The sequence below is a fragment of the Talpa occidentalis genome, unplaced genomic scaffold (genome assembly GCF_014898055.3).
Source record: "Talpa occidentalis isolate TD23 unplaced genomic scaffold, MPIMG_talOcc4v2.1 talOcc4.6, whole genome shotgun sequence".
NCBI lineage: Eukaryota > Metazoa > Chordata > Mammalia > Eulipotyphla > Talpidae > Talpa > Talpa occidentalis.
In genome coordinates, this window is record NW_023604972.1 from 9,536,293 (window position 1) to 9,561,804 (window position 25,512).

General features: G+C 39.1%; 1 protein-coding gene across 2 annotated transcripts in view; it reads left to right on the plus strand.

The window, feature by feature from the left end:
• Positions 1 to 25,512, plus strand: part of SLIT2 (slit guidance ligand 2) — a 305,490-nt gene that overhangs the window by 154,600 nt on the left and 125,378 nt on the right. For both annotated transcript variants that reach the window (XM_037530425.2, XM_037530427.2), the window contains exon 5: positions 23,323 to 23,394. In XM_037530425.2, the coding sequence (XP_037386322.2) occupies positions 23,323 to 23,394 (72 nt within the window). The remainder of the gene's footprint in view (positions 1 to 23,322; positions 23,395 to 25,512) is intronic.

The window sequence follows — 25,512 nt, forward strand, 5'->3', positions numbered from 1 at the left end:
ATGGAGAATGGATGGATGGATAGATGGAGGATGGATGAATGGATGGACGGAGGATGGATGGATGGAGGGATGGATGAATGGAGGATGGATGGATGGATGGAGGGATGGATGGATGGAGGGATGGATGGATGGAGGATGGATGGATGGAGGGATGGAGGGATGGAGGGAGGGGGGATGGATGGATGGAAGGAGGAAGAGAGAATGGGTGCATGGATAGATTTGAATGGTCAGTGTACAGTGATGTAACAGTAATATCCCCAGACAGTCGAAGTGAGAAAGGTTTAATCACTCTTTTAATCACAATGTACTTATTTTTCAATTTTATTTTTAAGAGAAAAATTCTTTCAAGTCAGCTTGCCAGTTTCTCATTCTGTCTCTTCCCTCCCCTGCATTTAAATATTACTGGTGTGTCAGGCCCACATTTTCCATGACGCTTTCCCTGATACCGCCAGGCCACTGTTTCTGCACTTGCTCCCCACTGCCTGTCTGAGTCACAGCCTCTGAGATGTCACTGCATACTGTCTAGCCACCAAAACGTGTCCTCTCTTTTTATTTGCAATGCATCAGCCGCATTACTTGGACACAATAAATAAGTGTCCTCTCCCTCTCCAGGCCATGAGAGGAGCTGCAGTGGGGTGATTCAGCAGTGCTGGCAGCACCATCAGCCCGGCCTGCTAACCATCACATTGGTTCCTCCATCCTCGTCCCTCTCCTGCCATTAACGCAGAGAGCTCTGTGCCCAGCCCTGTTACTAGATTATCTGCTATTAAAATGATAAATTGTTTTCTGCTTTAGTAATTCAATGTGCTTGATGACTACTTTCCAGAATCTTGTTTTTGTATTAATGTGTTACCTTAAAAGGAGTTATTTCTGACCTGAGCATCTTATTTTCAGCATCTCACTACTGGTTTTTAGGATTATTTTGGATCCATTTTAAAAAGATTTTTTCACTTATTTAGTTTTTGTATAATTGTTTTGTTTTTTACTGACTTAACATTGGTCGATAACGATATATGTGATTAGAGGCTTAAGTCCACACCTCTTCAGATATATGTTACCTCACCACATCCAACACCAAAACACCCACGATCGAGACTGTAATGTTTTAAGATCAGTAAAGATTGTGGGCCAGAGAGATGGCCCACAACCATGTCCCACGCAGCAGACTTCTCCTGTCTTGCCCGCTGCTCCCCTCAGTGGTGTATTTTAGTTAGTCTGCCTGTTCTGCTCCCCACTCTGTCTCTGGTGAATCTTCTCACTTCCCCGCACCTCTGGCCTGTACCCCAATTCTTGTATGCATAGATGATTGAATCTTTAAAAAAAAAGAAAAAAAGGAATTGTAAGGATGTACATTCTAGAACATGTTGAAAAGGATTTACCTAGGGTCAAAACACCGAAAGAGACTTATGCCATCTCTTTTCCCTCACGCATTACAGTTTCTTCTCCACATTATTGTCTCTATCCTGTCACCAGCCAGTTTTTGCTGTTATCCCATTAACAGCAGTGCATTTTATTTTCAGGGGATTTATTAGGGTCTGGACTTCACGCCCCAGCTACAAACATGAATGTGACTTTTTGGGTGTGTCCATGTGTATTTTTCCAGGAGCAGGTCCACAGAATTTGTAAGAGTTTCCAAGACTTCTAAGTTTCCCTTTTCCTCATAAAACATAAGGATCACTGGAAAGAACTTTCAGTTCTCTAACATTAGATTCAAATGCAAGTTCTACTCCTATTTTTTTTGCAATCTTGGACAGATGAAGCCGCTCCCTACCCCCCTGGTTTCCTCTAGACGCCCCTAAGGCCGTGGAGTGGGCTGAACGAGGCAGAGAAGGCAGAGCCCCGTCCCATAATGGATGTTTCATCTGTGCCATCGAGACTTTTCCCTTCTTGTCTAAAAGTCATCATTCTCTTGCTCTTTCTCCATCAGAGACAGAAACCAGCTGCTCCAGTCTGTGTGCACAACTGCCTTTGTGCCTCAAGTACTTAAGCAAACCCTTGCCTCCTTAACTGCGGGTTAATTCCTTTGACCCTTCTTCGCAGCAGTTGTCAGATGGGAATTTTCTCAGTGGTTTGCCCACTTAAGGCAGACGTCTCTGGAGGCCAGTGGTTGAGGCAGGAAGCCCACGAACAGCAGAGCTCAGCCCTGAGCTTAGTTCTTCTGCTTGGTTTGTTTTTAGTCTGGTAGCTCAGATTGTCTGCTTTGCAGTAAGGAAGGAAACCACTCAATGCAATGACACCTGGTTCCCATCAGCCCCGGACACCACTTCCTCCTAGGAATGGGGAGTGATTCTAAGGAAAGGATGCTTTTAAGGGGTGGATTATGCAGAAAAAGCAAGGCAGCAACAGTAAGGGAAGTTTGGAGAAAGTGTTTGAAATTGTATCCAGGATTTCCAGCCAGTCTAGAGGCAAGAAAAAGCAAATTCAGTATGCAAGACAGACTATCCGAATATTTCTTTTCTACCAGAAATGAATCAGGCAGCTTTTAAACATAGGGACTTTGTAAATCCAAATTGGTAAATTAAGAACAGATAAAAGAAACTGCATTATTTTACATGAATAGCTACATCAAAAAGACCCCTCTGCCAATTATCTGTTCAGGTCATTAATTAAATTTTAGATGCAAAGTATTACAATCCTAAATCAAGATCTGTTTTCCATATGAACAGAGTGAATAGGTAACTCCATTAAAACAATGTTCGCAATATCCAATATACACCCAGCTCCTCTTTATCAAATAAGAGAACATAGATGAAAATATCTTCTACATGTTCTGAGTTATTGTTAATTGCTGTGAATATTTTCCTGAACAAAGGCAGGAGAAAAATGAAGGGTTGAGCCACGGCGTGGGTAATAAAGGGCAATTGTGAGCAAGACAGAACCAGCGGGTGGCCCCAAAGGATGCTTGCTTAAGAAGGTGACTTGCAGGTGAGGAAGCTGTTCCCTGGAAGGCATTTTTTGGACAGACCGACATGTTCCCTGTTAGTCACATACCATCCATATGATTCTGACTTTCTAGGACTCCCCATAAAGACGCCTAGTTTTCTTGGCAGCAAGCTTCAAGCCCAATGGTTTCCTTTTCTTTCTTTGCTTTTTAAGATTTTTTTAATTTATTTATGCATACAAGAACTTGGGTCTAAGACATAGGTGCAGGGGTGGATGCGAGAGGATTCACCAAAGACAGAGTGGGGAGCACAACAGGAGGATCTACTGAAATACACTGCTGAGGGGAGCGGCGGGCGAGACAGGCAAGGTCCTGCGCCATGTGGGTCAGCTTCCTGGCAGGGGATCAAACTCTGGCCACAGTGGCTGGTGATAGCTTGATAGCGCTGAGACTTAACCCCTGCACCACCAGGGAGGTCCCCAGTTTCCCTTTCAACTGAGAAGGCAGCATAATGCCTGAGCAACCAGGGCTGAGTGCGAGAGAACTGTGTGTCTATGAGCAAGAGAAGGATCAGGCAGATGGAACCATCTTTCCAAAGAAAGAGTCAGACTTTTCACTGGCTCTGTAGTGATCAGCTGTGAAGTATGTTGTTTGTGATTTAAAAGTTATAATAGCCAAGAAGTTTCATTTTGAAAAGTTTATTAAAGTTTATCCTTATTATAAGGCTGTTTATAATTACATCCTTTCTTGATTAGGGGAGGAAAAGATGGAGGCAATAGTTAAGAAATTCTCATAGGAGGTACCATGTTCTATGTTTCATGGATGGAAATAGGTCACAAATTGCTGGTGAAAAGGTGCAGAGAATATGGGGTGATTATCTTTGGTTGCTATGGCATAACTTGCTGAAAGAATCAATTTTTCAGAAAGAAGTAAAACCTAAAAGAGTGTCTTTCTTGCTCTCAGTTTCTCAGTTTCTCTCTCTGACACACATACAGACTAAACAAAGCAGGAAATGAATTCAGAAGCAATTGATTACCAAAGCAATCAATTGAGAGTCATTGGAATTTTTCAACTAGTTCCATATTGGATGTTTGATGAGAAGGGAATGGGAGATGGTGTTGGAGAAATCCACAAAACTCCCTCATTGAGGAGATGTTAAGAAAGAGAAGATGAAGAAAGAGAAATGATTGGTCCAAAGGAAACAAATTTTATAGGGTGGGAATTTACTAACTCTGTACCTACACTTTGGGAGCGAAGAGAGTGCATAGGTCAGTGTTCATCTGCTTAACTTTGCTCTCATTGTCTTTTGGGAAGATTTGAAAAATAGGAATTTTCTAATTTTTCAAAAATATGTATTGATGCCAATGTGCTATTAAAGCACTCTGATTTACCTGGACCAATAATCCTGATTGTTTATGTAAAAGCTACACCTGTATCCAATGGCCATTGTTGAAGTATCCCAAAGTATGATTTTTAAGAATTACCCTCCCTTCAAAAATAAGATTCCCAGTAGGATTTTCAGTTTCAATTTACATGTTGAGTTGTGAAGATTCCTTGCTTATCAATGAAGACTCATTACTTCATATAATTTACTCATTGTGTGTATTCATTGAAAAGTACTTTGTTTTTAATTGTTAATAGTAGCAGCTACAAAAATATACTGTATGCCTACGGTTTGAAAGAAATCTAGGTAGGTCTATTAGAAAATTTAGTATAGATGGTTATTTTTATTTTTATTAAGTGGACAATTTTGTCCATAGGAAATAGTTGATTCTTTCAGAGAGATTATTTAAAAAGTAGCAACAATGTATGAGTTTCATATTCTTTCATTGTTTCCTAATTTAACAGAGAAAACATATCTTTTAACTGATTTACTTAAAAAAGAAGAAAATAGGGCATTGAGAGTATAAATATTAACTAGACTATTAATGAATTAATAATAGGTGATAAGTAAAAGTTAGGAACATTATAGGGAAAAGACAACAGGCATAAACACTAGCATATTTTTAAATTAAAAATAAAACTATTGAAGCTATTTAATTTAAAACTGCTGCTAAACAATCTAAAATAGAATTTGGAGCCCATGGCTGTGATTACTTCTGGATTGACAGCTCAGTGCTTTTGTTTGGATTCCCACAAACATGACTGGATATGTCTTACCTGCAGAAAGAGTAACTGAGAGACTATAGCTGTTTTTTTCAACGTCATCAACTTTAGTTTCTTGAATAAAGAAAAAGTACTTTAGCTAAAGTCTGAACTTGATCACATTTGGGAAATTGAATCTTCATTGTCTGTTCATCCTACTTCTTTATAAATGAATGTCTCCTTGCTTATTCTCTCTCCTGATGCTACAAGAATAATTGTGAGGGCCTCCCCAGTGGTGCAGCGGTTAAGCGCTGGGTTGCAAACCTCTGCAGCAGCGGTTCAATCCCTGGCCGCTGGGCGAGGGTCCCACATGGCGCGCAGACCTCTCCTGCCACCCGCTGCTCCCCTCAGCAGTGTACTTCATCAGTCTGCCTGTTCTGCTCCCTGCTCTGGCTCTGGTGAATTCTCTCACCCTCCCGCTTCTGACTGTACCCAGTGCTTGTATAAATAAATAAATATATATAAAAAAGAGTAATTGTGAAATCCCATCCAACTGACCAAGCTGTGTGGTCATTAAAAACAGAACATAACAAAATAATTTTGTATCGGAGTTTGATGTTCTAAGTTACATTTTAATCATTTACAGTTCAGTTGTGTTCTACCAGGATGTCTGGCGGTACATGTCACCAGTATCAGGAAAAGCAAGTGATAACCACTGGAGCAAGAACCTGGACCTATCTTTAGCCCTTTATCCCATCCTACCCCTCTCTCAGGTAATGAGTGACTCCATCTAGATAGAGACCATGTGCTATCTTCAAAGATCTCTACAGGAAACTAGTTCTTATGTTCCTGATTTAGGAAAACTTGATCCAGCTGGGTATACTAATTTTATTATTTATGCAAATCATACAAATAGAATTTATTTTACTTTTTCCTAATGTTAGCAAACTTACCTCTTGAGTCAAAATATTATAAAGACTTGTACCTAGATAATTATTTATTTCTTAAGTGTATATGGAAAAGCCACAGAGTTACTCTATCATGTGATTTGGAATTATACACCCCTGCCTTCAACACAGTATATGTACTGTGTATTTCAAAATTTATAATCTAGTTGGAGCATCTGAATCCATGTTTGGGGGCAAGTTAACTTGAGCAACTCAATAAAAAGAAACACAAAATCCCACTATTTGTCTCAGCATAATCTATCTATACAAAAAAATTGCCCATATTCAAATTCATCCAAGAACTTTAACATTAATATAGACAGATAAGTCAGAAGGAGGGAACAAAAATCTAAAGAAACAAAATAAAGGAATAGATAAAACTAAACTAAAGCAAACCTTAGAAATAGGATTGCGGATCTGGGGCCATCAGAGGGGGTAGGGAGGGGTACGAACAAGGTGGAAGGGGACCCAGTGGACCATGGTAGAGGGTTATGGGTGCCTTGTGGTGGGTGTGCGTGAGGACACATAAGTGAACAGACATGAAGCTAAGTCAAATACAGTGCTGTCAACCAACATAACCTCAATAAAAATTAAATCAATTAAAAAGTGTATTAGTTTTTGGGTGTATCTATACCCATGTTTTTTAACTGTCACGGAAAGCTTTTACTTCTCTCTAGTCTTAAAAGTCACCTCGCAGCCCTCGTCAGGGACAGGGTCTGAAACTCGATAGTTCCAGCTCTGCTGCCATCTCAGCAGACATCTGCCCCTCTATCATCTCTCCTGAAGTCCAGCCCACTGTCAGCCACTGTCACTCAGTTCCACTTTCTGATATGAATCTTAGGACTTTCCTGGTGAGGGGTAAATAAAAGCCCTCCGCTCCCCTCTCAACGTGAAGGTTATCATTTCCTAGGAATTAATCCCCAGACTTTGTTTAGTCTGAATCAGTCAGTGCAGACACTGCTTCTTGGCACTTGGTCCCTCTGTTCCTTGCAAATGCAGCAAATGGAAATACCACTAGTCAGAAAAGGATAGGTTGAATTTTAAGAGGTATAAAAATTTCCAACATCTTGTTAAAAAAAAAAACTATTCATACTTTGTCAGTTAATTTCCTGCTGATACACAAGTAAAGGACAAGTATGTGTAGGAATAACGTTATCAATGAATATTTTTCGCAGGCTGAAATGTGAGCCCTGCCTCTGCTGGGGTTCATTTTAACTATAACTACGTGTAGTTTGTGTAGTTTGTGCACGTATCACTTGACGCGGTACTTTTGTAGCCAATTGATATATTTGTCTTTTTGGAACAGTCATGGGGCAGAATTGACTTGGTGATCAGCAGATTGACTTACACAGCAAAATTGTGTCTGGGTGTATCCTGGCATCCAAGTAGAGTTTGAAAGTGCACCATCGGAAGGGTTGGTGCTCAAGCGCCATTCTTCATCAGTTTAAACTGAATGCTGTGATGAACATTTTTAAAAGACCTTCATTCAAATGAGTGACCACCCCTTGGACAGCTCGCCAACATCCTAAGTCTTTGAGTCATGTTAGAAATTTTCAAACCAATTGTGTCTCATTGAAATTGTATCATCTTCAGGTGTTCCAAGTAGAACTGATTAGTTGTTCTAATTGCAGAATCTCCTGTATCGTTAAATAAAGAAGCGTTAGGGAGTGGATGTGGAAGTGTCTTAAAAAATATACATCATTCAGGAACATTTGCTTTTTCTTTCATGCAGACCCTTGCACCTTTGCAAATTCAGAACAAATACAGTTCCAGTGATTTTCGGTTTAGCTTCCTGGAACCGGGCTCCGTCCTGTTCATTTCTATATTCCCAAAACTTGTGAAATGTCAATACTTGTTAAATCATTTTACCTTTCTCAGTGTTGGAGAAAAATCATTTTACCCCTCTGTGTTGGAGATAATACTACTTGTTTCTCAGTGGTATGGATCTTAAATCGGAGAGACATGGCAAACAATAGAACAATGTCTCAATGTAAAGACTTATGTCTAAGTATATAAAAGAAATGCACTGATGCAGCGCTGATCATTCTGTTGGAGGTGTTGCTATTGTCTTGTTTGTTTTGCTTGAATCTGCCATACTTTTTTTTCTCCTAGGCTTTTCCGCTCTTGTTTTTTCCACCTCTGTCTTGCCCACTCTCTGTAATACTCTCTGCTCTTCTCCCTTTCTTTCTTATTACAGCAGCCACATCTTTAATTCCCTTTCTGTGCTTTGGCAGGTTTCTCCTTGCATATCTATGCAGTAAACTTGAGCAGGCAGGCCATGTGGATGAGAAGCACCCTCCCTTCCCTGCCTGGAGGAAGTCCACTGGGGCTGGGGGTAGAAGGGGGGGTGCATCGTTGGGCAGGGGTGCTGGAGACCTGGGCTCACGACTCTTTCCATCTATGAAGGTTCATGTGGGGTGGATCCCCATCTTGTGAACCAGAAGTTCCTTTTCATCTCAGATCTGTGGTTCCTTCTCTTCTAGATAGAGTTCAGAAATCTTGCTATCTTGAAACTGTGACTTTGGATCTCCCTCAAAATGTCTGCAAGCCGCATAATCAAGGGTGGTTTGTGCATTAAGGGGAAACATTAGCTTAAGATTGCCTTTCAAAAATTATTAAATGGCTTTTTACATTCAGACTATTATGACATGCTCGGATATGGGTTATGAACCTCTTATCCTTTGTAATTCAGAAACTGTATATGATGAATTTAAATTTCCTGAATTTAAAATGTATCTTAAAATAGCTCAGTGCTTACTGGGATTGTTTTAAGTATTTATTGATAATGACAGCAATATAATTCACAGATACTGTGTTTAAGTGGAAAAAGCCTTTTTTTCTGTTTTATTCTACCTTGATAGATATAATTGTTGCATGAAAATTTTACCTGAATTATAGTTCATCTTCCAGAATCCTGACTATTGCTATAATTTTCCACATTGCCATGACAATATGTAACATTTATGGAGCATTATTAGTATGTATGAGAGCCTGTGCTAAATATTTCATATAATCTCCCCACCACCCTATGAAATGTGTTCTAAATATTAGTCTTAAAGAATAGGAAATTGAAGGCTAGAGAAGTTAAAAAAGAAAAAAGAAAAATGAGTTCAAGGTCATAGACATAATAAATGGCACATCTAGGAGAAAACTCTTGTATGATGAAGGTAGAGACCAAGTCCCCAAGAAGTCCATATTAAAGTGGTGGAAAAAGACAGAAGCAGATGGAACCACACACAGCAGGTGTATCTGTGTTTGTCAGGTGCTTTGTTCTTTGCTGCGGGTTCTGCAAAGATTGGCACAGATTCATCTCAGCTCTTCCAAGCAATAACCTCATCAGCCCCATTTTACAGATGAAGGAGGGAAGGTTCGGACTTGGGATGACATTTCAAGTAACGACGCCAGTCGGTGTCAGAACCCAAATGTTGTTTTCAGCCTCCTGGATTGTGTGGCCTGACCCTGGAGCACCCTGTACCCCCTTCTCTGCTCTCAGGAAGGCCCAGGATTGTTCTCACCTGGTGTGTGTCATGTTGAATTAACAGTGAAATGCACTGACTTGCTCTCTTCATAGCCACATTTCCTTTCTTTTCCCTTTAGAAATAGCTACTCTGTTGGGAATTCTAAGGAAGGATAGAAAGCATTGATGGGGAGCAAATCTGTGCCTCCCAGTTGCCCCCCAAATCTTGCATGATTTCCTTGCTATGTGACCCTGGAGCTACTCTTCCAATTCCCAGTAATTCAGACTGTGTTACAAAATTTTGCTACGTATGAATTATTCTCGTGAATGAGCACAAACCTCTCTCTCTCTTATATTTTCCCCATATTCCCATACAGTTTTTGGATTATTGGATACTTGAAAAGAGTTCTTTTCCATGAAATGTGTTATTATGATTATCTATTTGATTGAAAGGAGTTTCATTAATTAAGCTACGCTTTTTAACAAACAGGAATTTCAGTACTAATGACTTTATTTCCCACTCATATTTATGTTTATTTGCTTTTCTAAGTTAAAATCTGTGCAAATACTCATTTATCATGACTCAGTAGTTTTCAGAGTGGTCTATGGAAATACAGATTTATGATATTCCTGGTCAGACTCTGAGAGAGGTTAAACCATGGAGGAAAATAAAATTACCAGTAATTAAATTTACAGGCAGGTTTGCCATCTAAAGCAAATTTATTGCTTCAGAGTGAAAGATAGTTTAGACACTTTCACATAAAGCAAATCCATTTTTACATGATATAGGTATTATACATTGCTGTTTCAATTTATATAATTAAAATGATATCATTACACTCTGAGGTTAATGGGATACTCAACTGGAAACCATACGTTGCATGCAATAAAATAGCAGCATTGCAGCACTGGCTCTTTGTTAAGAGCTGATGCAGTATTTCAACACCATTCCATTACATTCTACCTTTCAAAAATCTTTACAAGTTGGAAAACAAAGATAAGCTGATTTTAAAAAGCATATTTTTGAAAGTTGCCTTTATTTTATTTTTAGAAATAGAATGGAGAGTCTATAAAGAGTACTTAGGACAAACATATTTGACAGTTATTTTCTCCTATCTCCTTTTTTTCTGGACAAGTTTCCAGAGACTACTTCAAGTGAGTCTTGTAAAATTACTTTAGGAAGTACATAATAAAGCACTGTTTTAAATTGAAAGTCATTCATATCTTTTTAAAATGAAAAAAAAAATGTTTCTTGGATTGTGGTTTACAGTTTCCTTTCTAAGTTGCAGTATATAAATAAGCTATCTATGTGACTAATATATATCTTATATATAAATATGTATACATAAAATGACATTTGCATATAGTGAGTTTCTTAGTCTCTCTTTCTCTATTTCTCTCCGCCCTTCCTTGTCTTTATCTCTTTCTATTTCACTCTCTTTTTCTCTGCCACACATGTACATTTAGGATATACACAAGCACACACGTATATGGGTGTGTACATATAGTGTAGCACATATATGCAGTTTCAAATTTTTTAACTCTGTCATTTGGAAATATTAATTGGAGAGAAAGTAGTGACTGTAAAATACATCATTCCCAAATTTGAAAACTGCTTTACTCCAAGTTCAAAACATGTAAGAGCTATTTCTATAGTTTATACTTTTTTGTTTTTTGAGCAATATCAGAAGACTTTAACATGCATTGTAAATCTGGGGAATAATACTATAATTGGATGTACAGAGTTAAACCTAAGACAAACAAGGTCTTCAAAGGGAGGGTGGTATCTGAGAGGATCAAATGGTCTGAATAAGTAGCCAGTCCCTGGTGACTGTCCTCTAACTGTCAGACTCCTGTGATACTAAGGAATGTAAAAGCAGGTCCAGAACTTCCAAGAAGGACCCAAAGATTAGAGTAAATATTTTAGTCTCCAACACAGGTATTTATCAACTTTGAAACTGCTTTACAAAGTCCATTGCATCTATGCATCTATCAACTAAGGACAGATCAAAAAAATGTAGTATATTTATTCACTGGAACATTCTTGGGTAATAAAAAATAAAGTGATACAACATGGGAGGGAGGTAAATGACTGTTAATGAGTAGAAAGTTTTTTGGGGGGGTAATAAAACTGTTCTGAAATTAGATTATGGTAATTGGTGCACAATTCTATTAATAAGCTAGAGCCATTGAGTTGTACAGTTTAAATTGGTAAAAGCTTACTGGTTAAAAAAATATGTTTTGGTAAGCTGTTAAAATGCACTTTAGAATTGTTCTCTTAGGGGTCAAAATCTGATGTTTTGCCAATTATCTTTATGAATGCTTGATTTGTATAGGTGTTTTTTTCTATGACATCTTCCATTGAAAACTTCCATAATTATTAAAAATAACTTTTTAGTTATTTAACAAAACTCTAACTTTAGTTATAACTTTTTAGTTACTGATTTTAGTTATTAGAAATCTGTAAATTCTGGAAGAAGTACTGATGGGTTGGCTCTCTTTACAAGAAGTAAGTTTGTCTAAGCTAAGAATTGAGTGTATGTAATGACATTGACTTTTCATTGACGTATGCACATTTCAGAACAACTAGAGAGGAGAAACAATAACAAAATGTGCCTGTCTGAAGCTCTCTATGCTCTAGTGGTGCACATAGATTCCTGAACCCTTTGCTTACTCTTACTTAATTACTTGATCCTTATTTAATTACTTGATCATCTTATTTCTTATTGTGTGTTAGATTAACTGAGAACTCTGCAGTCATCTCATTCAAATGTCTGGGGATCCTAACACAGCCCTTTGTCTTTCCTTCTAACTGTTAAATGGAGCAAAATTCTACTTTATTTCTATTCACCCTCAGTGATGTTACCCTTACATACCTCTGTCTTGGGTCTTCCTGTGCTGGTCTCTTTCTAGAAGTGACATCCCATTCTTACCAAACCATCCCTGGCACTTTTCCTAAGATCAGCTCAATACCATCTCACCCTTGTATCTCATTATTTTATTTATACTTGCATGCCAACATAGGTTCTTCTTTGCTTCTATACAGAAGTCTTACATACAAACCTGATCTTCCTTACTCTACTGTAATTAGTTTGATAAGAAAATAGAATTACATTTTTTGATATGTCTCAGTAAATGAATAGCACATTTATTGACATGAAGGCTTGGGATTGTGTTCAGTTAATGACTGTTTTCTGGTTGGCATTAATATTTTAGTGACTAAATCATGGAACTCACATATATATCTGGACCCAGTATTGAAAGAATGAGTTTTTAAGTCCATCAGCTAAGATGGAGACTATACTTTAGATTAAATTAAGTCTTTCTGTGACTACCTTCCCTTTAAAATCTGCAGTACCTAACCTAAGGAATTGTTGTACCTTTTCATTACCTTTATCTCAGTAAAGATATTTGGGTCACCAACAGAATATTTCTACCATATCTTTGGAAGCCAGGGAATAAGTACATCATGGTCTTAATTTACCAGAGTAGAAGATGACATTTCATATATACTAAGAAAGACATCAATTGCCTGTTAAATAAGTAATGTGCCTGAGAATCTAAATGTCAATAAATATAGTACTAATTTGATAATCAGTTATGGACATTTTTATAGATGTTTTAGTGACTACAGCCAGGCACTGTATTAGGCACTAGGGACAAATTATGAATTATTCAATCAAATTTTCAGCTCTGTGGGATGGATGTGTCATAAAGTAAGGGAGAAGTTACAAACCAATAGGTCAGCTAAATATAACACTGCAAGAACAAGAGGAAGGCAGCCCACTCCAGTATTAGGGTATTTCAGAAAAAAATTTCAGAAGGAAGACTATTTAAATTCTGCCCTAAAGGATGGGCAAGTGGATTAAACAAGTGAAGAATAACATGCAAATATTCCAGGCAGGGCTGCATGCATGTACAAAGGCTTGAGGAGGAAAAATGTATGTATATGCATGTTAGAGCACATGCACGGTGTACATATAAAATATGTATATAGTATATGCACATCTATGTGTGCATACATAGATATACAGCTAGATCTAATATGACTCCATTCATACATAAACTGGGAAACTGACACAGTTGTTTTTTTAAAATTTGAAGTTATTATCATTCCCAATAACACAGCAGTAGCAAAAGGAATATTTCCTCCTTTACTATTTTAAGACTTTGTATATTTTCCTACTGATATTTTTACCAGTTCAGAAGTATAATTACCTTTCCTGTCTGTTTTCTTTCTCAATTTGAGCTCCTTGAGAGCTGACACATGCTATTTTTTTTAATCTTTTATTTCTAAGAACTACAGTGTTTTTGGCACTGCCCTGAATAAATAATAATTCTTTTTTTAAGATTTATTTTATTTATTTATGCATACAAGAACCGAGGTAGAGGCCAGAGGTATAGGTTGGTAAGAGGATTCACCAGAGACAGAGTGGGGACCAGAACAGGTAGTTTTACTGAAATACACTGCTGAGGGGAGTAGCGGGCGACTCAGGAGAGGTCTGCTGCATCATGTGGGTAGCTCCCTGGCCGGGGATCGAACTTGTGCTGCAGTGGCTGCAGATAGCCTCACAGTGCTGAGACTTAACCCCTGTGTCACAGGGATGGCCCTGAACAAATAATTCCTGACGTGCACTGAGATGCACTGGTGGGCATGCAAGAGGGATCGTGTGTGAGCGCCTTTGCTAAGGTTGACATGGCACTTCCCTCCACGTGGAATAACCACCTTGCTCTGTCCTCCCAGTCACCCCCGCCCCAGCAGCACTCAGTAGTTTTCCTAGAGTATGGGATAATAAAATATGATTCAAAGAATCTCAGCAACTTAACTAGGTTCACATAGTGACATGGTTTTATGAACTAGATCCAACTACCCCAGCCCAACCCTCTTCCAAGCCCGTCCCTCCGCGCCACCTTCCAGATTACCTCTTCACGCATTGGGAAGTGTTTTTCTGGGTACAACAAGCATCGGTTCATGGGGATGACAACCTGAAATTTTGAAATTTGTCCTTGCAGACCTGCTGTAAGGAGGTTTATATAGGTGGTGCATAGCTCAGTTCTCAACGTGGCCCAAAGAACCTAGTTTGTGTTTCTCTCTGATCTCTTTGATGAGCTCCAGTTTCACATCATGGGTTTTATAAATCATTACCCCTCACCTCCCCTCTGTTGCCTTGACACCGGTGTATCTAAAGTCCTCGCAGAAGCTCTGTAATCCTTCCTGACTTCTCCTTGTTGTGTTTCTAGTACTAGATTTTACTACTCATCAGGATTCCACACACAGGCTTACACTTCGCAGTTCTCTTTCTTCGCTGCACACCTCCAGCAAGTTGCCAAGTTTTGTGAGCTTCTTCTGTCAATTTTTTTTTCTTTCCTTACCTCATTTACACGAATCTTCGCCTTCTTCTAGCCTGTGATATGCCAGCAATTCTACAGAAACGAGATGACCTAAAACCCCTGCCTTTATCTATCATATTGTCTAGCACTAGCAAGAAAGTTATCTAAGAAGAGAATTCAGCTAAAATTTCTCAAGTGTTGTAATAAATGTGTGTGTTTCCCTTTAAGGACACAGACGAGTGAGCAGTGACTCCCTAATAATCGATACATTTTATAATTGTGATTTCCTTATAATTATGCAATAATTATATTTAGATTTCATTATGTCAGCACTAATTTGTATTAGTGATGATATTATTGCTGAGATGAGGCAGGATCACCCTAAGAGCTATTTATACTAGCTTGTTTTACAAATAAACAAGGGGACAGAGGGTAAGTGCCCTGCATCGCATCACAAGTAGCATCCCAACTAATAAGTTACAGAGATTTAAGCACTAAGGCTCCTTGGGAGAACTGAAGAAAAACTATGTTCAAGAAGACATTATTTGTTCTGGGCTTTGAACAATGTATAACTCCCCCTCTCATGGTGATGGAAACTAGTTGCCTAAGACAAGAAGCGAGTGTGCAAAAGCTAAGCGATTTGGAAAGGTGATTTTATAAAGGGTGAGGAAGAACATGGGACTCCTGAATGAACCAAGGTGGAAAGGGAGGCACAGCCAGTGTCAGGGAGGGTCCCTGGAGTGACAGGTTGTCTGGAGTTTTTAAGAAACTCCAAGAAGTTCCGTGTGGTGGGAGGAGTGTGAAGTGGAGGGAGTAGAGGAGATAGGGTGAAGCCATAGAAGGAGCGAGGCCTCCCTGTTTATCTGGGGGACTTGCAGGCCAGTGCGATGCTTTGTGATTCTCTTGCAGAGAGAAGGGACACCAGTGAAGAGTTCTCATCAGCGATGTGGGAAGAGACAAGGCTCTAGGGGAGAAGCAGAATTGGAGGCCATAGGGAAACTAAAGACAAGAGGGGTCGGTGGCTTTGCCAGGGGAACAGGGGAACCTGTCATATTTGGAAGGTCTTTTCAAGAGAGAGCCAGGAGGATTTGCTGGTGGGTTGGACGTGGGCTGTGGAAGCATATGCGATAGCAAAGAAGACGCCACAGCTTGGGATTGAACAACTGTCAGGCTGGTCTCTCAAGTGAGATGAGAAAGAGTCAAGGAGGAGCTGGTTTGGCCTGATTTCAATTTTGAAAATATAAATGTGATGCCAGTGTGGAGGGAGGACATGGAGGAATCATAGAGCAAGACCAAGATCAGTTTGCAGGCTGTCATGTGTGAATCAGTGACGGATGTGGTACCAGTGACCATGGCAGTGAAGCATGGGAGCAAGGGGCTTGATAAGGGAATTGGGTTGAATGAAGTACAAGAGGACCAAACCTGGGAGATTCTGGGGTTTTTTGACTGATGAGCACGAGGACCTCTTCGCAGACCTGGCTCTCTGACTTGTGTCATTCCACCTGGGTAAAGAGCGAGATGATAAGCCTTTTCTACTTGAAACCGCTGAGTGCTGACCCTCATTCGTGGCTTCCCTATCAAGGTTACTGTCAGGACAGGACAGTCTTTCCAGTTCTGCTCACATCTTTGTCCTTCCCCAAAATGAATAAAGTAGGTAGAACGTCAAGATTTTTAATTTTAGTGGGAATTTTCAAATGACCATGCCTGAGCTTTTGCAAGAACCTTCTTTTTAAAAAAATTTATTTATTTATGCATCTAAGACCTGGGGTTTAAGCCAGAGGTGTGGGAGGTGAGAGGATTCACCAGAGGGAGTGGGGAGCAGAACAGAAGGATCTACTGAAATACACTGCGGAGGGGAGCAGCGGGCGAGACAGGAGAGGTCTGCTGCACCGTGTGGGTTGCTCCCTGGACAGCTGGGGATCGAACTCATGCTGCAGTGGCTGGTGATAGCTTGATAGAGCTGTCTTTAACCCCTGCCCCACCAGGGAGGTCCTGCAGTAACCTTTTTAAAGGTATTTCCCCCAGTTTTATGCAGTATAGTCAACATGAAAGAGTGTATCAGTTTAAGGAATACAACATAATGATTGGAGATGTGCATCTATTGAAAATGATGACCACAGTGGTTTTAGTTAACATCCATCACCTCTCATAGTTACAGCTGTTATTCTTGTGACAAGATTTCCTTTCTTAGCAACTTTTAGGTGCATAACATGGTGTCATTAACAACAGTCAATACATCTTTTGCCCCAAATTTATTAATCATGTAATTGGAAGTTTATAGCTTTACATTTTCCCCAAGCTCCACCCCTCTAGCACTACAAATCTGTTCTCATTTTATATGATTTTTTTTTTGAGATTCCACATATAAGTGAGATCATACAGTATTGCCATAGTCTTTCTCTGACTTACTTCTCTTAACATAATACCCTCAAGGTCATTCATTCCATTTTGTTGGAAACCAGGATTTCCTGCCTGTTAATGACTTCATACTATTTCATTATATAAAAATATTTTATTATAATAATATTTATTAACATATGAATAATTTCATTACCTATAAAGAAAATATCACTGGGCCTCCCCCTTGGTGCAGCAGGTTGAGCACAGAGCTGTGAAGCTGTCTGCAGTCTCTGCAGCGCTGGTTCGATTTCCAGCCAGCCAGTGAGATACCCACATGGTGTGGCAGACCTCTCCTGTCTCGCCCGCTGTTCCCCTCAGCAGCGTCTTCAGTCCGTCTGCCTGTTCTGCTCCCCACTCTGTCTCTGGTGAATCCTCTCGCCCTCCCGTGCCTGTGGCCTGTACCCCAGCCTTGTATAAATAAAACCTTAAAAAAAGAAAATATCACTTATATTATTTGTCTGTGTGTATCTGTTTATCTGTTCATCCATCAGTGGAAACCTACATTGTTTCCATGTTTAGATTATTGTAATACTGCGGTGATCATGGTGCAGCTATCCCTTGGATATAATGACTTCGTTTCCTTTGATTATAGACTCAGAAGTGGGATTGCTGGATCATGTGGTAGATCTATTTTTAATCTTTTGAAACACCTTCATACCATTTTCCAGAGAGACTATACCAATTTGCTTTCACAACAACAGTGCACAAGAGGTTTTCCCCCAACCCCATATTCTTGCCAGCATTTGCTAGATCATAAAATAATTGACCATAGATGTCTGGGTTTATTTTTGGGCTCTCTATTCTGTTCCAGTGGTGGATGTGTCTTTTTATGCCAATACCATAGTCTTAATTACTCTAGCAATATAATTTGAATTTGGGAAATTTGGTGCCTTCAGCTTTGTTCTTATTTTTTAAAGATTTCTCTGGCTTTTATGGGTGTTTTATGTTCCATACAAATTTCAGTATTATTTTTTTTCCTGTGGAAAAATACCATTGGAATTTGATAGGGATTGCACTGAATCTGTAGATGATTTTTAGTAGTGTGGACAATTTAATGATGTTAATGCTACTGTTCCGTGAGCGTGGAATATCCTCCCACTTATCTGTGTCCCCAAAACTACAAAACCAATCTAGTTGCCCAACTTCAGTTTCACCTTTCCAATTGCTTCCCTGTTTTCCCCAGACACCTTTTGTATTTTATTATTCCCTTACTCCTACCAGTTTTGTGGTTTTAAGCTCTCCCCAAGATGACAACCCCATAACATATCAAAAACCTTATATTTGGACCTGGGCCCCACTCTCAACTTTATTACTTAGTTTTCTCCCAAAAGTATTGCTTAGTTCACTGGTGGCTCACCATTTTGCTATGACACTACTCAACACCACGTCTCTGCCCATTGTCCCTGCCTGCTCAGAATTCAATTTCCAGATTAATCTTCCCAGAAATCAACCTCCATCAAACCATTTTCCTACTCCGAACACACTTTTACAGTCGATTACCTAGACTGATATAATTACAAACTCTTCCCTTGGAAGCTCCATCCCACTAACTCAGTAGTTCTAACTCATTTTTCTCCTTCCACACGTTCACAGAACAATGCATTCCCATCAGTGACATCTCACATTGCCTACGATGGTCCCCAAGCAATAGAGCTGATACATTCGGGGGCACCTCTCAGTCTCCGAGTAGAATAAGGGTAACCCCCTGTCATGCTTACTATGTACTTCGTGATTTAAGATTATGAACATTTAAGAGTATGAACATTATGATTCTACCTAACTGTACTGTGAGGTAGGTGCTGTTACTGTTCCACTTCACAGATGAATAAACTGAGGCACAGAAAGTGTAAGCAGCCTTCCGATGGTCACGTGGTTAGTAAGTTGCAGAGCTAGGATTCAGTCTTAGGTAGTCAGGGTCTCCCATCTACACCCTTAACTCTCTGACATGCTGCCTCTCTCTCTTTGGATTCCTTCCACCCACCACCTGCCACCTCCTTCTCCTGCACGAGAGGCTGAGAATTACTGAGTCCTATCATATTTTCATCAATATCCAAAAAGATCCCATTTTGTATTGAAAGTAGCCTAATCAATCAAGCCTCTAAAGACTTACTTTACTTATCTCCTCTATCATCCTTCTGAGATGATCACTTATATTTTATTACCATAGGCTACTTTTGCTGTCATCAAACTGATGTATGTCACATTTCCCTAACTAGATTGAAAAAAATTTCCAAGACTGAACTTATAATCAATACTGCAAATTGCCCTTCTGATTTCCTCATTTTGGTAACCATCCCTCTAGTCCAAATTGAAATTAACTTTTCTCTTTTCCCCATGCCTAATCCATAGCCACATACAGCCAACTTCTAGATTTTGGTTCTTTTTGCATTCCTGACAGCACTCTTAATTTTCTGCAGTTTTTCTATGTGTACAGTAGAGATGCTGCATCCCTTATCTTGCCCAGAGCAAGCAAGCAATGGTTATTATGTTGCTCAAGATTATCACTTGTTTCCTCAACTAGCAAAAAAGACTTGCCTCTGGTCTTCCAACCTCAAGTCTCTGACTCCGTATGGTCGTCTAAATGCCATCACCATTTTAATCAAGACAAGAACCTCTGTCTTGCTGCATCCTCCACTGTCCCTTCCCTGCCATTTGTCTGCTGATATGAACTCACTCCCCAGATTGGTACCAGAATGTCTACCCATCACACCGTTGGCTTCTCCTTCCAACCTCATTTCCTGTCACTCCACTATATGTTATACCTCCTAAGCAAACCAAACCAAAACTATCCCCATTAAAAGCTCTGGGCCTGGGTTTTTCATGTGTTTAACTAGAAATGCTGTCCCTCACCCCGCCTTCTACTTTTACAACATGACACATTTACGTCACCTTTCTTCTTTCTGTTTTCTTACATTTTTAGGTTCTCAGTAATTTGTTATCTCATTTGGTTTCTTATTTGGTTTCTTATTTGACTAGTTGCCCCATCTTCATTATTGGATTTGAAAATTCCTGAAACAAGAAAATGGACCTTATGTCATTCAGTAATTCTTGCAACATCAGCCAATGCCTTGCAGCTAGTAGATGAAATAAATTTGTGTTCGACTGATATAACGGGTAGTTCCCACTTGATTATATGTAGAAATTATAAGACATTGATCTAATATACTCTAATCCATCAAAAGTAAGTGCCTGAGTTAACAGAAGGCTTCTGGATTCTATTTTTTTAAAGATTTATTTATTTATGCATACAGGAACTGGGGTACAGGCCAGAGGTGTGGGGGTAAGACGATTCACCAGAGACAGAGTGGGGAGCAGAACAGGCAGACTGACTGAAATACACTGCTGAGGGGAGCAGTGGCCAAGTCAGGAGAGGTCTACTGCACCATGTGGGCAGCTCCCTGGTCAGCTAGGGATCGAACTCATGCTGTGCTGCAGTGGCTACTTAATCCCTTGTGCCACCAGAGAGGCCCCAGCCTTCATGATTCTATGCCACAGAAAGACCTGATCAAAAGTGATTAAGTAGCCTCTGGTTTCACTTTCAGAAATACCCAAATCTTGACTCCACATGTATCTGTACTTTCACTTTAACAAACTATCTCTGTGTTTGCATTTGTCCCTCATATCTCCAAAGGGGTTTCCTCACCTGTAAAACCAGGATAATAATACAGAAAGGCCTCACTTAACATCATTGATAGGTTCTTGGAAACCACAACTTTAAGGAAACCACATAGAGGGAATCAGATCCCTACAGTAAGGTTGAATGGTTCTACATTGGCCAGGATTGTTTTTGTCTCATTAATATTCGAACAAAATGATTTTGAGCAATAGGGTGTTGCTTAAGGACCTGCTGTTCATATTTCACAAGATACTTATGGGGACCGAAGGAAATTTAGATCAAATTTGGTAATAGTTCTAAAATTCTGACTGCTGCATGCATTTTGAAAATGTCTTCAGTCCCGTTCTCCTGTCATGGATGAAGGGACTGTAACTAGAGTTGTCCACTCGAGTGGGTGGACACAGAACAGAGAGCCCGTAGCATGGTCTGTGAGGGAGTGTGCATGGGGAGGAGACACACATAAACCATTGACCTTAGGCATATGAGGAGGCTCTGAGACTAACAGTCTCTCTCTCTTTTGTAAAAAGAAAAAATTGGAAAATGTTAGCAGAATAAAGCCCGTTTATTTTCTAGAATTCTGCTGAAGGTAACCAGAAGCACTGAGATTGAAATAAGAACAGGCTTCTGTGTGTTTTTGCTCTTCAGTGATGTCTCTAGAAACCACCTCAAAGCTCCCCCACATCCCTTAAAAAACAAACCTGGTCAAAACTGCCTGCAAATGAGCAGCACTGAGACTAGCTGGTGGTGGGAAGCGGCAGGGTCTGAAGCTAATATCTGCCATTTTTTTTCCCACCTACACAGTCTCTAAAACAGTCTTTGTGTTAGAAGAAGTGGCAAAAATAAGGGGATGAGAACATATTCACTTGAGCAGCACTACAGTAGAAATACTGTTCGCTCTAGGAACGTGATAGGTTCAAATTTGTTTGAATTCAGCCTTTTTTCACTTTCCCATTTTTCATTGCTTTCTCATTTTTCTTTCTCCTGCTCGCTTGCTTTACCTTCTCCTTTCTTGGCAACCCTTTCAACACCGTTTCTAGCAGCAGGGCTTTTAAATGTATAGTGTTAATTAAGTGAAGGAAGGAGGTCAGTCTGAATCAATGACAAGCTGGAGAAATAAGCAATTTTTAAGGAAATGAAATTTTATTACTCTTAGGAATCTACTAAAACTCCTGAAAGCAGTAATGGAGCCATATCACTTAGGAAATGGAGAGTTGTTTTATCTTCTGCAGAAGCACATATTGCACATTTACTATTTGAAATAAAGTGTGTGGGTTTTTGCCTCTTTTTTTATTTTTTATTTATTTTTAGCTAAAGACCCTTACCCTTTAAATAGTGTGGTATTTCCTTCTCTACAAATTTTGCTTGGCAAACATTTTTTTTTTATTTGCATGTTGCAGATATTGAGATATAAATGCAGACCTCAGTTGTTTAAAACCGGGTGCTAATGAGGTCAAGACCACACACTAAATCTCCGTACCTGCCAGTTCTCTCTATCGTGTGGCCACAAGTGTGTGAACAGCAAGCTCTAGTCATAAGCAGCACTGGGGGAGAGGATGCGGGTGCATCCGTGCAGCAGGCCTCCTGGTACTTGGGGAACACCTCTCTTTTCACCAGCTGTGCCCGTGGTCAGTAGCTTCATGTTTTTGTTTTTTTTTGTGTATGAGCATCAGTTTCCTTAGAATCTTCAAGATAATTTTAGCATCATCCTTGCTCTAATCATTTATCCATTTGATGTCAATTTGCTGCTATGTGAGAGTAGTACTTAAACTCCATGAACATTTTCTGTTTTCATAGACCTTTTTTGCCGTGTATATTTACATCCTCCTTGTTAAAGCTGACGATACTGTGTGAGCTCAGAAGATTGCTTCGGAACGCTAAAGGAAAAATAATAGTCTAGCTCATGAGTGATTTTTACAAAGTTCGTGCCAACTCAGAGAGGGCTTTTTTGCTTGATTAAAATGTTTTTCTAAATTAAATTAAAATGCAAATATAGACAGTCTGTGTTTATGGTTACAGTAGAATTATTTAAATGTTTTAAATCAACCTGACGTTAATTTTTCATGTAGGAACTGTCGGCCATTGTTGCCACATTGCATTTTCAATATTACTTAAAATATTATGAAATCTTAGCCACACTGCTGAGGTTTTACCAGTTTTTGCCCACTTTTCTCTAGGACATTAAAACAGGCAGATTGTCTATATACTTCATAAGTTATGTCAGAGATGTTGGAGAAAAATCAGGTACTAAAACTTTAGAACACCTTAAAATTGAGTTATGAACAACTTACTATTTGCTTTAAGGAAATACATTATTACACGGAATTGAACCAATTCTTAAATTTAAGAGACCCATATTTTATAATTTATTATGAAATTAAAGATCTGGAAAAGTCATTCAAGAAACTTTTTAGTCCAACCATTTAGTTGATATTTGAAATAAAAATATTTGTATTAAAATTGTATCTAATGCTACAGATTTAATTATGATCCTTTTAGTATTCTTTTGGCTTTTTTTAAAGAAGTGTGCTACCCTTTCTCAAATATATTGATGAAATAATTTTGTATATTAAATTGCATCATCTTTTTCCTTTTCTTTCATTTGTAGTGATCTCAGTGAAAACCAAATACAGGCAATTCCAAGGAAGGCATTCCGTGGGGCGGTGGACATTAAAAACCTGTAAGTATTTTTATTTGATTTAAAATGGTGTTTAGAAGTTATTCATTTTCAAAGTAAATTTATATTAAATAAGGTGTCATGAAAAATGTTGAAAGCCTAGATAATTTTACACTCGGTTAGGAGAGCTTATTAACAATAAATTTTAAATTGCTTCCTGAGCTATCTAAAGAGATTCTCATTTAGAAGATGTTTTGGAACTTAGTTGGAACTTATCAAATGCATTCTTTAAACCTTGTGATTAATTTTGGGAAATCTAAGGAAAGGATTTGATTAGAAGGAATTTACTGTGCATTTTCTTCCTTTTAACTGCCAGCTTGCTTTAATAACTCTTCAGTTGTTATCAGTGTTTGTTGGAAATGGAGAATATAAACTTTTCTTCTGGAAAAAGGAGATAATATTTTCTTGTTTAAGATACCTGTAGCCCAGAGCCACCACTTTTTTAAAAATAGGCTTTAGATCACTATTTTAATTAATAGCCATATATGTGAGGGCCTCCCCTGGTGGCGCAGCGGTTGAGCACTGGGCAGCGGGGCTGCCTTCAGTCTCTGCAGAGCCGGTTCATTCCCCGGCCGGCCGCTGGAGAGGGTCCCACAAAAAAAAAAAAAAAAAGAACCATATGTGTGAGAATTAAAAAAAAGTATTTTTTCTTTGTGTAAGTAGTTTTTCTTACATTTTTCTCCTTTTACTTTTGTGAAAAAATATTTCACCTTTTTTATAAAGAAAAAGAAGAAAAATAAAGCTTTTTTTGTATATTCCCTTGATAAATTTTTAATCTGATATCTTTTATAGATTGTGTGTTTTTTATGTGCTCGTAGCCCTAATAATCTCAGTGGCAATCCTAATATTGTTAATGTACACTCTTTTATATTTTAAATCATAATATTAGCTTTTGAAAATAATGGGTTTTGATTATGAGTACAGGAACAGAATATTTTCCTTACTTTTACATTCACTGGACCCTACGGAGGAAGATGGTCTGTGTGCTGAGATTAACGGTCAGGAATTCAATATTTCTTAGCAGGTCAAAAGCCAGGCAGGCACATTTTTAAGAAGTAACTTATATTCCGAATTCTCCATGGTGAGAAGAACATTACTTTTTCCAGTAGTGAAAGTGACACAGATGTTTTCCCTCGTCAAAGACAGTGATTCACAACACAGCAGCTTCTGACTGTTGTAAACGTGTACTTTCTAAATGTACAAGTAGGGGCAGAAAAAGACACTTTCAGGTATAAATATGTAGAGCCATTCACTTCCTGGCCCAAAGTGTTTACAAGCGCTCACATATCATAAAAGCATTGTATTCGCTTTCATGTTATCTTCTCTAGGGAGGGCGTGGAGAGGTTCTCAGGTAGATTCTGGGAGGTGGAGGGTGTTCTAACTGCCTTTCTGCATGGCGTGTGGACAGAACAATATGATGATCTCTGTATCGATAGCCTCTGTGTGGGGGACATCGAGGTAACACATCCTCAGGTCCCCTTCATGTCATGTCACTGTCAAATGTCAAAGGGCAGTGCTGGCTCCAGTTGACCCCCTATGGGAATGCCATTTGCAACCTTAAGATAGCATTCTCTCTAAATCCCCCAAACAGGTGGCTTTCAATCTTCTTAGTAAAAGCATTCAGGGAATCCAAGTCCATATGCAATCCATAGTTAAGTACACTTTTAGGAGTGAGCTGCTGGTCATGGTGGAATTCTTTTCCTCTTCCAGTATGCTTTAAAAATGTGGTTTTACAAACAATTATAAACCAGAGACATCCTGCAGGGGAGGAGGGGGGAGAGGGATCAGAGGGAGGGAGGGGCTGGTGGAGCACAGGGGACTGTGGTGATGGTGCACGGGTGAATTGGTGAAGGAAATTCTATGGGGAGAACTTCCCATTCTTTGCCCCTGGAGGGGGGGGTGTGGAGCAAACATTGTTTCAAAATGAACAGATATAGAATATATATAAATTAAAAAAATTGAAATGTGGCTTTAAAACTGCAGATAAAAGGAAAAGTGAAATGCTAGCCAGCATGCAAGGTTGACTTAGCAGAATTTTAGAAAATCTCTTTTCCCCACATGTATCATTTTCTCCCTCAAATACAAAGGCATTTCCTATATATATGGTGATCAGAGTTTAGG